Source organism: Amblyraja radiata, chromosome 19, assembly GCF_010909765.2.
Source record: "Amblyraja radiata isolate CabotCenter1 chromosome 19, sAmbRad1.1.pri, whole genome shotgun sequence".
Lineage (NCBI taxonomy): Eukaryota > Metazoa > Chordata > Chondrichthyes > Rajiformes > Rajidae > Amblyraja > Amblyraja radiata.
Window position 1 is genome coordinate 1,182,449 of NC_045974.1, and position 14,630 is coordinate 1,197,078.

Below are 14,630 nucleotides of genomic sequence, written 5' to 3' on the forward strand. Positions count from 1 at the left end.
CATCAAGAGCACCGAATGCAACAGACAAGATTGGAGGAGGTGCAGGTCTCGCCTGGAATTAACATTGGACACCTTCAATAAATAATCCAAAGGAACCGTTACCACCAAATGGTTAGTTAAAATATAGTAACAGCCTAATCTAAAAACTTGAACAACAATTTATTTCACTGCAGTGGCCTTTTGAGATTAGTGAAACAATAATTGATTACTTCAAAAAACACGCAGCATATCTTGTGTCATTCAGGAATTTGCGTATTTATATGAGAATTACTATCATCCAATAACCACCAGGACTGAAGTGAACGGTGCCAGGTGATGTAGTAATTATTGGCCGCTGGTGTGGCGAAAGTGAATAATTTACTTAGATTGTATCAAGTATCAAATTAAATCAACAAACTACACTTAAATCAGTACCGCTTCTGGCTAAACATGAATAACCTTTCTGCCTTAATTCTGGCACTCTGCACGAACATGGTTACGTGATATTTGCCTGCAAATGACAGCAAATGAAAAGGGAAAAGCAAAAAGTACATTATGTAAGTAAATGTATTATTTTAAAAACTGTGAATTTGATCCCCTGTTTGCTGAAGTTTCCACAAACATTGCTTAATCTGCTGAGGGTCAATTGGCATTTTCTGTTTGCAATCTATTACAGTATTTATTCCCAAAATCAATTTATTGAAAGTGAACTCTATATTCAAAAGATGCCCACAGCTTATTAAAAAAATAAGTTAATTTCAGGTAAAATAATTGTTTCTGTACTATTAAGATACTTCCTCCACCACTACCCAAAATACTCCAGTTGAGCAAAAATGCCCCAGATGATACATTATGAGATATAATCTTTAATTTAAACTTCCTTTCTCTCATTCTGTGCACTCATTACATTTTCACTTTCAACCATGCCAAATGATTGAGATACAGCATAGGGCGAATGTGCAAACTCCACACAGACAGCACCCGAGTTCAGGATTGAACCCACGTCACAGTGTGTGAGGCAACAGCTCTTCTAAATGCACCACTGTAGAAGAGTGGTGAGCAAGTACAACTTCCAGAAACAAAATACAACATCCAGAAACTAAAGACACCCAAGTCATTGACACATAGTACCATGTTATCTATTTAAAGTCCTACATTGAAGTGGGTGAAGCATAATTTACATACCTAGCCAGCTATAGTGCAGGATTCAGGAAGGGCAAACAAGAACCACATGCCATCTTAAAGTATAACATCCTCTCCCTTGCAAAACCTTAAGAACAACACTTCAAAATAAAAAATATCTTCCAATCATTACACTCTGTATCTTTGTCTAAATAAGGAATGCATTTCAGAAGTTATAAGTTGTAAAGCACTCTAGAACAACCCGAGGAAAAGGTGAATGTGTGATATTTTTTCTCCACACATGCTACACAACAAATAGTTGTAACTTTTTATTACATTTTGGCACTTCTGCATTTGGTTTTATCCTTGAGTTATTCTGGTATCATGCAACTCAACATATACTTATAAAACAGAACCAATCAACTGAAAAAGTTAGCAGAAGTCCTCATAGGTTTAAGTGCACGTAGTGTGGAAATATATAGAGGATTTGAATCACTATTCAAGGCAATGTTATTTATGGCATCAATTTCCAAGTGGTTTAGTATTGGAAACAACTAGAGCTGTAGAACGTTACATAATAAATGTATCCACAGAACAGGCGAAGGGTTTGAAGCAAGCTAAAACTAAAACGCCTCACCAAATTGGAATCTGATATTATTATCAGTGAAACAGGCTGGAAAGCCACACAGATCTATACTTGATCAGGTTTTTACAATAGCCTCCTCCCGGCCTTTTCAACTAAATCCATCAACACGTTCTATTATCCCTTTTCCTCTCTCATCTTCAAGATTCTCTGGAACCTCCATGAACTTGGTATCATATTAAACACTTTCAGAACACATTCAAACAACTCCAGATAACAAAGTTTCTCTTGGAGTTCCATGTGGAATTTATCAACAAGTAGATGAAACTTCTTCATGTGAGTTTAGAGTTCTGCTTTGGAGCCTCTCTTATCATGACCAGAATGTTATATCATATGGTGTAATCTAGACATTTAAAAATATTTATTTCTTCGGATAATAGTTTAAGAATCTACCTTTGCCAGGTACAAAGATGTGTTATAACAATAAAAGATAGGAAATAAAATTCTTCTAACCTCAAACCAACTTGAAATATCTTAAAGCTGAGCACACCGTGGCTAAAAAAAGTTTGAAAAATCTTCACTTTTAAAAAGAAACCATTTTTTTGAGAGATATTTCCAGCCAATAAACACCATTGGAGTCTGAAGAAGGATTCTGAAAGGAAACGCCACCCATTCTTTTTCCCCAGAGATGCTGCCTGACCCACAGGATTAAGCCAGCACTTTATGTCTATCGTATAACATTATAGTATAGTTACCTTTTCTAGTATTCTAACAGAGAGGACAAAAAGGGTTCATAGGCCCCCCTCGGTCATGACTGACCATGGGTGATACATCCTAGTTGTTGGCTGCTTGCTCCAAACCTCGGTTAGAGCAGCGGCGCTTGTGGCTGAAGAGACCAATGCGGGAGTGCCAGTCTCTGTCGCAAAGGTCACATTGTGTGTGGTCTCTGGTTTGTTGAAGTTGCTGAGCTCCTTTCTGCGAGCCCGCTTGTCTGCCGCTGCCTTCAACAGTTTCTCTTCCCCAGTTTTGAGATGTTGGTTCAGGGTACCTCTCCACCTCGTGTGGTCAGCTGCAGGGCTCTCCCAGGACTCCACATCCATGTCGAGCGCCTTCATATCTCTCATTTCATATCAAGAGTAACTTCATATTTCTTATCAAGAGTAACTCTTTGACATGAAGCAAGCAAGCCAACAAGGTATAATTTATGAACATATTAATTTACTTCTATTCTTTTACTTTCTTTCATTATAGCTCAAACTGATCACAGAATATTTTGATCATTAGTTTAACTAGTACTTTGGATTTCCTCATTACCAATGCCAATTTTCATTCTTTTAACAATATTACATTTTTATAATGTTACTGCAAGTTATTTCAACCAATTAAACCATTCTCAAAAGCTCCCCAACTCCTTGTCTGCCTGTCTAGTTTTATTATCTCTCAGGCTTCAATAAACCAGCATGGAATCGGACTAATAGGGTTTTGTGCCCAGCACAGAAAAGAGAAATGTTGTCTGAATTACAGCACTTCTTCAAAAGGAGGAACAGCACCTCATATTGCACATATAGCTTACAGCCCAACAATATGAACATAGAATTCTCAAATTCCCCCCCTCTTACCCCCCCCCCACCCTTTCTTTTACCTTACCTTCTCCCCCCCCCCACCTGTGCTCCACCTGGGCTCGCATCTGTTGCTCCTCCTATCCGCCTTCCACCTACATTCCTTCCTCTAGCTTCACAATTCAGAGCCTACAATCCTTATCTCACACCTTTTATCTCTTCAGCTCTTGCCTTTGTCCAACTATCTGCCTTTTAACCCCCCCCCCCCCCCCACCCTGTCACCTATATATCCACCCATCTACCCATCACTTGCCAGGCTTCGCCTGCCCCTCCTTTCTTCCAGCTTTCTTTCCCTACCCACAACACAATTAGTGAAGAAGGGTCCCGACCCAACACGGCACCTGTACATGTTCTCCAGAGCTACTGCCCTGCGGACCCGCTGAGTTACTCCAGCACTCTGTGTCTTTTATTTCAAAAGGAAACTCTTCAGCATGCAAAGGGTGACAAAAAAATGAAACATTCACAAATGGCTACATCAATCATTAATTTAAATCTAAGGCTGACAATTGTTGTTACCCAAAGATATTCAGGGATATTTAGTAAAAGCAGTTATGCGTTTAGCCAAAGGTCAGCCATCATCTCATTAAACGCAATCTAGCCCACTCATACCCTTATCTTTTCCAATGGGTTTAAGTGGATTGGCACATGCCTAACATTATAAGCCAAGTTTCTGACACAGCTGCTCGGGGTGTAAGATGGTGAGCTCCTTGTCTACAGCACATCAGGAAAAATGCTTCATTGCCAGTAACATTGCATCATACTGGTAATGAACACAATCTACTGTCTGCCTTCTTTTCAATCCATCCTGTACAACCACTTGACTGTGAAGTGCAATTTCTACTGGGCAGGTGACCCCACATAGCACATCCAGATTGCACACAAACTTTAGACGTGGAAAATAAGACGGACAAGGATGAGATTGATGTTCAGTGAGCAGAGATGTGGCTAAAATCCTCACCTTTATCATGGTGTAAATTGGACAAAGTACTGGAATACACAGGTGTTGAGTTAAATCAGTAAAGCTGGATTTGGAGTTCAAGAAGGAACTGCAGATGCTGGAAAATCGAAGGTAGACAAAAATGCTGGAGAAACTCAGCGGGTGTAGCAGCATCTATGGAGCGAAGGAAATAGGCAACGTTTCGGGCCGAAACCCTTCCGGGTTTCGGCCCAAAACGTTGCCTATTTCCTTCAGGGGTTCGGGCCGAAACGTTGCCTATTTCCTTCGCTCCATAGTTTCTCCAAAATTTTTTTTTTTAAATCCTAATAATCCTGACACTCCGTTGGTACTGAACAAATTAATCTTAAATCCCATAGATATATTTACATGGATAATTTAAAAGTAAATGAATTATATAAATATATGTTGTAGGTAGTGAGGTTAGTTGCTTAAAGTTACAGTGGGATGTCGATCAGCTGGAATAGAAACATAGAAAATAGGTGCAGGAGTGGGCTCTTGTTGCAAGGGTTGTGTGCAAGTGACCATAAGACAGCCGCCTACAATCCTCTCACTGTGAGATACGTAACAATGAGAAACATTTAAAAAAAAAAAGAAAATAGGTGCAGGAATAGGCCATTTGGCCTTTCGAGCCAGCACTGCCATTGAATATGATCATGGCTGATCATCCAAAATCAGTACCCCGTTCTGGGTTTTTCACCATATCCCTTGATTCCCTTTGCCCTAAGAGCTAAATCTACCTTTCTCTTGAACACATCCTGTGAATTGGCCTCCATTGCCTTCTGTGGCAGAGAATTCCACAGATTTACAACTCTCTGGGTGGAAATGTTTTTTCTTATCTCAGTCCTAAATGGCCTACCCCTTATTCTTAAACTGTGACCCCTGGTTCTGGACTCCCCTAACATGGAGAACATTTTTTCTGCATCTACCCTGTCCAATCCTCTAAGCATTTAATATCTTTCTAAAAGATCCCGCAATGTTGGGCAGCGCGGTGGCTGATGGAATTTAATCCACACTGATGTGAGTGTAATGTATTTTGGGTCATCTAATACTGACTGGACATATGCAGTGAGTGTAGAAACAAGGAACTGCAGACGCTGGTTTACAACAAAGGACACAAAGTGCTGGAGTAACTCATCCTAGAATCCCTGGAGAACATGGGTGGCAGGATTCTTTGAAGAATTGAGGTACAGAGGTTCACAGCTCATTGATCACAACATGCATGGATAGTGAAGTTATTTAGCTTGAGCAAAACAAAGTGCTGGAGGAACTCAGCGGGTTAGGCAGCATCTGTGGAGGGAAACAGACAAGATGACATTTTGGGTCGGGACCTTTGTTCAGACAATGTCTCCAAGGCATTCAGCTTGCTTGCCTACATACACTAGGTAGGGATATTAAGTATAAGAGTTGGAACATCGTGATGTAGCGATGCAAAGCTTTGGTTGGATCACACTTGGAATATTGATGCAGTTCTGGTCATTGTACAGTAAGCTTTGGTAGCACTAGAAAGAATGCAGACTGTATTCACCAGTGTGGTACATTAGTTACACAGAGAGATTTGATAGGCCAGGACTGTACTCAGCAAAGCCCAGGAGACTGAGGGGTGAACTTGTCGAGGTTTATAAAATTATGAGATACATAGATAAGTTAAATGGTTTGTCTTTTTCTCACGATAGGGGAGTCTGAAACTAGAGGGGAAAGATTTGAAAAAATGACTAGAGGAGGGTAGTGGGTATATAAAACAAGCTGCCAGAGGAGATAGTAGAGGCAGGAATAATCATAGCACTTAAAAATCATTTGTACAGGTATATTAGTCATTAGTTGATGTACAATTAGTTATCACTAGTTGGTATATGTACAGGAATAGAGTGATATGGGCAGAAAAATTAATTTACATAGATTAGCATTTTAGTTGGAACGGGTGAATTGGGCCAAAAGGCATGTTTTTGTGCTGCATGATTCTATGACTAAATAAAATGAAGAGATGCTCAGAGGGAAAAGCCTCAGTCAGAATTAATCAAAGATCAACCATTAAATGCCCAGAAAATTACATTAATTGGCAGGGTCTCTTATTTTATCTGGAATCTTTAATTTTGAAAATCTATTAAAGTACCCATTTTACGATGGTCTTGATGGTGGTTTCGCCTAAGATATTAAATCGTCTTGTTCATCTACAGAAGCTGTCTCACCAACTGCGCTGTTCCAGCATTTACTTTGTTTGTTGCAGATGTAAAGATGTTTGCCTTTTGCCAAAGCCAGTCTCCTCGGGATGCCACGGAAGTGATGGCCATAATTTACAAAATTCTAAAAGCCAAGTCCAAGGTACTAATAAGAGAACTGAATAACACATCTGTTTGTGGAATCAAAATCAGAGAAAACAATGGAGGATTGGATATGCTGGAGAGGCATATTTGGTACAGGAGCATTCTCTATTCAATGAGACAGAGAGAAAATACCTGGATTTAAATAATTGCTTGGAGCAACTTCACTTTGTAACCAACATTTTTTATTTTCCTTAAGAATTATCTTTTGCACAGATTAAGCACTACTGCTCACTTAAATTTCACAACAGTCTATATTACGATGGCACTGTACTGTAAATTGCTCTGTGGGGAGGTTGCCTTGTTAGAACACAGAACCGAATAACACAGGTAAGGGCCCTTTGAGCTACAAAGTCTGTCCCGAACATGATGCCAAGGGAAACTAATCTACTCTGCCTGCATATAATCCATATCCCTCAATTCTAAGAGTCAAGAGTGTTTTATTGTAACGTGTCACAAAACAGAACTATGAAATATTCCCGACAGGTGCATGTGTCTATGTAAAAGCCTCTAAAATGCCACTATCGTATCTGCCTCTAAAGGGAAAAAATCTATGCAGAAATCTCTGTATCTTGACTGTATTCCAAAGTCTGTTGTACAAAATAATTTAGATCATTCAACTAATACAATCTAATATGATGGTTAGAAGTCATAAATCATTGCCTATTTGGTGGAATCTCTTACCCTCTTTTGCTCCTTGATATATTTGGCCATATCCTCCCTGGTTTTTTGAACTGTCTCCTCCACAGCTTTCTTACTTTTACTTCTTTCTTCATTTACTGTTTCCCTTATGGCTTCCTGATGGGGTTAAAAAAAAAAGGGAATGAATCAACCAGGAATTGTTATTGCAATCACCTCATCTCCCCACATTGGTAAACAAATTTGAGAATTGCTGTTATCATAGTAGCACAAATGACAACTGAGCTGAAATGACTGGAGATTGTAATATCTCAAATCATTGCAACTGGTGGAATTTCACATACAAAACAAATATATTCCTGGTATTAAACAGAACATAGCCGACATGTCTGGAGAATTGTGTCCATTCACAGTTAGTTCTACAACACAATACAAGACACAATACAATTTATTTGTCACTTGAACCTCATAGAGGCTCAAATGAAATGTTGTTTCTGCAGTCATACACACATGAAAAAAAGACCCAAGACACAACACAATTTACACAGACATCCATCACAGCGCATCTCCTCCTCGCTGTGATGGAAGGCAAAAAAACGTATGTCTCCCCTGCACTCCCCATTCCCCTCCCGATGTCAGAGTCAAAGCCCCCCGGTGGGCGATGGTAATTGTCCCGCGGCCATTAACACCGCGCCGGGTGATGCAAGGCCGCGCTCCGGGTCTTGTTGTTGGAGCCCCCGGCGGGCGCTAGCAAAGTCCCGCAGCCGTTGAAGCCACGCCGGGCGATGTAAGGCCAATGTGAGGCTCATTGGCTTTCCATTGTGAAAAATTAAGAAACCAGAGAACAAATCTACAGAAAAGTAGTTCAAAAATTATTTCCAACAGGAAACAGTGTCCAGTCACCATAACTAATTGGAAAATAAGTGGAAATGCCCCAAAGTGCTCGGTAAGGTACTGCATCACAGGCTGTTAAAGTCTGAGCGAGTTAAGGTAAAATATGGACAGAGGACAGAAAAATAATGTTTTATTTTGGGTTTGAGGACTATCTGAAATGTACCATGAGGATTACTACTAGCTCTCACAAGGCAAATGGGACCAGCTTCGATGGTGTTTGCCTCAGAGGGCAGTGGAGGCCGGTTCTCTGGATACTCAAGAGAGAGCTAGATAGGGGGTCTTAAAGATAGCGGAGTCAGGGGATATGGGGAGAAGGCAGGAACGGGGTACTGATAGTGGATGATCAGCCATGATTACATTGAATGGCGGTGCTGGCTCAAAGGGCTGAATGGCCTACTCCTGCACCTATTGTCTATTGTGCATCTTAGCCAGCATAGACAAGTTAGACCGCAGGCTTGTTCCCATGCTGTATGACTATGACTTGCAATAAGAGGTGAGATAAAGCATTGGTCCCTCACCAATGTGTAGCATTTGACATTTTTGTTCGGCTGACGTTTTATTGTCGGTTCAGTTGAGAGAATGTTTTTGGTTTTTAGATCAGTGCTCATTTCCCAACCAATCTCAGCATAATCTCTAGTTTGCGAGAGATGATATTGTCCTGTATGGAGAGGGGAATGTTTCATCTGTGGTTGCATCTCCTGATGTGGCTGACTCGGCCTGACCTTGACAGGCAGACCCTCCCACAGCTCTCACAGGTGAGGTTGTCTCTGGTTGTTGGATTGGGGATGTGTTGCTGTTGCCATTGACCATTTTGTGGTGTTGGCGCCTGGCCTTCAAGGTCTTGAACCTCATGCTGTGGAGGCGCGTCATACCCACCTGGAGTTCCTCTCTCCACCCACCCCCCCCCCCCCCCCCCCCCCCCCCCCGTCCTTGATAATATCAGGCATTTTGGGTGCATGACAAAATGGAGGATTTCTGCTCCTGTAAAACCTGTTGTCATCTTTTACAAAAGCTTCAAAGACCATGAGTATCATGGCTCCAGAGTGTCTGTAGCCTGGGACGATGTTGAATGGAGGTTGATGTCCAGATGGCCTTTAAGTGTTAATATGTATGAGATTTTGCAGAAGGAGCTAGGTCCTGTTGCAAATGTATGCTTGGGATTGGTTGGGAAATGATGGGTTACAATAATGCTGCAGACTATGTTGCATGATCTTCGCACTGTTACTTGTGATTGGTCAAGGAGAGGGGCCTTACCCAAACTGTTTACTTTACCTGGTATAATGTTTCTTTACCTAACAGAATTGTTTGTAATAGCGATCTCCTCGTATAGAACATCTTTGGGTTTGCGTCCATTTCCCATCCTGTGTACATGTCCAAGCCAGCGGAGGCACTTCTGCTTGAGGATCGCAGGGATGCTGGGCATGTTGGGCAGGGAGAGGACAGATTCATTGGTGCCACAAAACTCTCAGGATATGTTGAAGACAGCAGAAAGGAAAATTATTCAGCTTCCGCTCTTGATGTAGGTAAGTTGTCCAAGCCTTACTGCTGTTGAGTAACGTGCTCTCTTGTTCTGTTTGTGAGTTTCGTGTTCTTCCATGCCCGCACAGTCAGATATTGTAAAGAAACATGCATCAACTTTCGGTCTTTGCGAAGCACAGATTCAGAAACAGCTTCTTCTCCTCTGTTATCTGGCTTTTGAACAGTCCTTCCATGAGCTAGGGTACTGCCCAATTCACCTCTACCTCATTGTGGACATTGAATTGTGTCTATGGAACTGATGCGCTACAATGCTGAGAACTATATTCTGCACTCTATAACTTCTACCTTGCTCTACCTATTATACTTGAGTTTGGCTTGATACTATCAATCTATAGTATGATCTGATCTAATGCAAAATAAAGTTTCACTCGTTTCTTCAACAAAACCTTCCTTTTCTTTCATGTAACTGCAAATTCCTATTCTTTACCCTCCCTCTTCTGCGTTCCCTTCACTCTTCCACTCTAGGAGCTCTGTCATGCCACTGAGCAGCTCCTTCCATGACCAAGAAGGAAAGGTTGGTAGTTACAGAAGTGTGAGGCAGCTGCAGCTGGTTTATAAAAAGCTGGAGAGATGAACATGTAAATTCAGCATCACTGACGATTATTACTGGCGTGGAGTTCTATCAGCAGATAGAAATAAAAATCAAACGTTCAGGTAAGCCTCCAAGGTGTCTGTTGTTTCAAGTGTCAATATATATTGAAAAGATCAAGCTCTTTCCTTTTTGCCAACTCTGTCATTCACTAGAGCAGGTTTAGTGAAGCAGAATTGGGACCAATTCTGTCTGCTTTGAATATCCACATTTACAAAGATAAATGCCTGTTTCATAAATCACCAGGTAGGAATTAATAGAACAAGATTGTTCTTTTGTAGTTTGCAGTGTTTAAGCGTTGATATAATGGATGGGATGTTAGGGCAGAGCACTGTCGTGACTCAAAAGGTATAAATGCAGGCAGATGCGATAGTGGGGTTTAAGAGGCTTTTAGATTGGTGCATGGATATGCAGGGAATGGGGGGAGGATATGGCAGAGGAGATTACTTTATCTTGGCATCATGTTTGGCAAAGACATTATGGGTCGAAGGGCCTGTTACTGTGATGTGCTTTTCTATGGTGACACAAGGAATTGCAGATGCTGGTTTACAAAAAAAAGATGTAACATGCTGGAGTAACTCTGTGGGTCAGGCAGCAAATGACTTGGATGAAAGCATAACAATTATAGTCCAGTTCTTCAACGTCACTATCTATATTTTCCAGAAATGCTGCATGACCTGCTGACTTACTCCAGCACTTTGTGTCTGTACTTTTATATGTTATATGTAAATAGGAAAAGATTGTATTGAGATGCATCTGCATCTCAATACAATCACACTAAGCTTGCTCTGTGACTCTGAGCTCTAACCACTGAACATTTATTTACATTATGTGCTTCTTTCTTATTCTTCTTGACAGAATGCACAATTTCACTTGTCCCCATGTAAGAGTCTCTTTCCAGTGGACACTGGAATTGCAGATACTGGAACCTCTATTTCCAGATGTTTGCCCACTTACTTGCCCCTTTGTGGCCCTCTTTGTCACCTTTGCTACCTGCGTTTCAACCTTGTGCCATCACCAAAGGTAGCCAATATAATGTTAGTGCTCTCATCCAAGTTATTTACATAAATGGTAACAAGATGGGGTCCAGGCTCCGATCCCTGTGGCACACTGCTCATTGCATCTAGCCAACCAGAAAAAGACCCATAAACAAATGACGCATAAGCAGTTCCAGAATGTGCCTACTTCATACTTCACCTGGCTTTTGTTCCTCTCCTCTTGTAATGCCTCCTGGATGGCTTGCTCCAACCTTTCTTGGTCCTTGCCACGCTCAATTTCCCATAGTTCTCTTTTCTCCATCTGGATCCTTTCCATCCTTTCCCTCTCCACTTGCACAGCTTTCAAAACAGCTTCAGTAATGATTTCCTTTTCTGCCTGTGTTAACAGACCATTGTTCAAACGGGATTTTAAGAAGAAAAAAAATCAAAAGATATTTAAACCAAATATAATACCACATAAAAATCCATGGCCATATACTAAATAAAAGATCAGAGAAACTAACAAATGTTGTGTGTTGAAAAATGATTAAATCTGCCAACTACAACAGGAATTGGATTACAAAGCTGGAAGGAGATGCTTCAGAAATATTGTTGTCCTTGCTATTATAGCATTCCTTGCCAATAATGCTAATTTTTCTTGTTACAATATTGTTACAGTGGCAATGTTTGGAAAATGGCTGCCATTGGCAACCACAGATGGTCTACAATTTCAAGGGAAGAATAAATCTTCAAAGGACTACAGAAAACAGATGACAACAATACTGCAGCATCGAATAAAAATTAAAATAAAGTTGACATTTTTTCTGATTAATCTTGATACATAATTGACTTTCTTCTGATGCATGTAAATGACCAGCACGTTCCAAATGTAATGATGTTATTTAATGGCAACCAACATGCACACAACATTCATTGTCCTCAGTTATGTTATCCATTGTTTTCAATAAAATAGGGTCATGTTTATTATTGTCACGTGTACCGAGGTACAGTGAAAAGCTTTGTTTTGCATGCTTTCCAAACAGATCAGATAATACTACACATAAATACAATCAAACCAATCTCAAGTACAATGGATAGAGTGAAGGAATCAATAGAGAACAGAATATAGTTATTAAAGGGAATATTATTGGAACATTTAGAAATGGTGGTAGGTTTACATAGAAATGAGATGTTACAGAGAAGGGTGATTGTATTGGATGATGGTACATCTGCCTCTAGGACCATCAAGCCAAGCTACACTTGCAATATTGAGCCATTTCATTGGGTATATCTACAAGAACAGGTGACTTAGTGACACAGTTAGGCCTTTCCCAGTTTACTTTAATTCTGGCCATTTGGTGCGAGGCACAAGAATTATAGGCTTGACCACATCAAAGCATTCCTTTCCCTCCAGAGGTGAAGATAAACTACTACTGAAAAGTCAATAACTACACAGCTACATCAGTAAGCAAATGCTGTTGCACCTTGCAATTGACAACTCGATAAAGTGGCACTTCACTGCACCGTCTCAACCTTCCATAACATACTTTATTTGCAAATCTGTTCATTTGAATAGACTTTTTATCAACTGATGTGGATTCCAGAATAAGTTAATTTGTCATAGGAGCAGACTCCGAGTCTACTCCGCCATTCAACATGGCTGATCCAACCCCATTCTCCTGCCTTCTTTTTTATAATCCGTGACACCCTTACTTATCTATATGAGATACGAATCAGAATCACACACACTAACCACCCCCCTTGATATTATATTAATATTATTCATTGGCTCCTTTTACCCTATCCCCGCCCTATCCACTGACGCATAGCCCCCAATTCGCAGGTGCGTCTAGAGCGGGAGGGGATGTAGAGAGAGCGGGCAGAGAGGGAGAGAGAGAGGGGGGGAGAGAGAGGGGGGGAGAGAGAGGGGGGGGAGAGAGGATGGGGAGAGGGGGTGGGAGAGAGGGGGGAGAGAGAAGGGGGGAGAGAGAAGGGGGGAGAGGGGGGGAGAGAGAGGGGGGGAGGGAGATGGGGGAGGGTGAGAGGGAGCGTGAGGGGGCAGAGAGGGAGTGGGGTTGAGTTTGAGGGGTTTTGGGGGGGGCACGTCGTCAGACGGGAGTGCTGGTTCCCGAACCTCGCTCCCGGGTGCAGGCTGCAGTCAGGACCCAAGAACGGGTGGCCGGGGGAGCAAGAAGACAGCGGGGTTTTTTCAAAGGTCTTGCGAGCGGTGCGTCCGGGCGACGTCACTCGCAGCGCGTGAACACAACGTGCAGCCATTGTGACGTCATCACGTCATCAGCCAAAGACAGTGGTTTTGAAATTTTTGAACTTTTTCATAAATATCTCGGGAAATAAAGAATTGATTTTTCAGGTAAGACAATTTTGGACTCCACCAGATGAAACTCTACAAGAATATGTAAAAAAATTAAGGTAAGGGCGTCATTTTTCGAAGTAGATGTGATCATACACAAACAAATAAATACACATGCATACACATCCACATCCAAGATCAGAGATTTAATAGTTATATGATTAAAACTTACATTTTTTATCATTAACTAAAAACAGAAATTGTATTTATTTGTGCAAAATATATCAATAGATAGGTTAGCTAGATATCAATAGATAGATAGTCAAAATTATAAATTTGAGAGATTAATTTGAGAGGTTTCTGATAGTTGGTAGCAGGGAAAGATTATATCCAATAAATTAATGCAATATTGGAATGTATCAAGAAAGATTTACAAAGAAGGGCATCTCTCTTCTTTAAAAGAGAGAGAATTAACAAACAGGTAATTTGTCCGGCAAAACTGATTATTAAAATACCTGTACAACTTTATCCATTGCCTCTTGGCTTCTTATCCTTTCCTCATCCAGACACTTTTCAAGTCTGTCCTGTAAATAATTCATCAGAATATTCAATTTATTTTTAATTTTATGGACACGAATGACATTGAAATTCTTTTGGAAGAGAACCAGAAAATTCACCTTGTGCAGTTCTGTTTGTTCATCCAAAGTTTCTTTTATCTTGAGTTGCTGTGCACTTTTTTCTTTTTCCAGTAATTCTACCAAATGCTCGTGCTGTAAGGTCACATAGTTGGCAGTGTCAGCAGCACCACACAAAAGGGAGATCCAGGTATAGTATTAAATTATTATCTTAAATTATAAAAGCAGCTTATTCAAAATAGGAAATGTGCCAACAACTCTGGAGTTGACTCTAAGTAGATTTCAATTGCCCTCCATGAGCCTTGTTATTGTGTTGCCCTACCATTTCCCACTACTTGCAGGCTGAAGGTGGATGGAGCTGTGTGGCCAAACCCTGGAAAAGCCAGCAGTGGATCAGGGAGAGGCACTTCGAGATTTGTTAGGTGGGATTGAAGGGGTTGGTTTTCATTGTGATTCTTGAAAAATAA

At 40.9% G+C, this 14,630-nt stretch overlaps 1 protein-coding gene across 11 annotated transcripts in view; it reads right to left on the bottom strand.

Moving 5' to 3' along the window:
* Positions 1-14,630, bottom strand: part of ccdc91 (coiled-coil domain containing 91) — an 89,598-nt gene that overhangs the window by 13,522 nt on the left and 61,446 nt on the right. For all 11 annotated transcript variants that reach the window (XM_033037412.1, XM_033037403.1, XM_033037405.1 and 8 more), the window contains 4 exons: positions 14,206-14,298; positions 14,044-14,112; positions 11,438-11,614; positions 7,264-7,377 (listed from right to left, as the gene is read on the bottom strand). In XM_033037412.1, the coding sequence (XP_032893303.1) occupies positions 7,264-7,377; positions 11,438-11,614; positions 14,044-14,112; positions 14,206-14,298 (453 nt within the window). The remainder of the gene's footprint in view (positions 1-7,263; positions 7,378-11,437; positions 11,615-14,043; positions 14,113-14,205; positions 14,299-14,630) is intronic.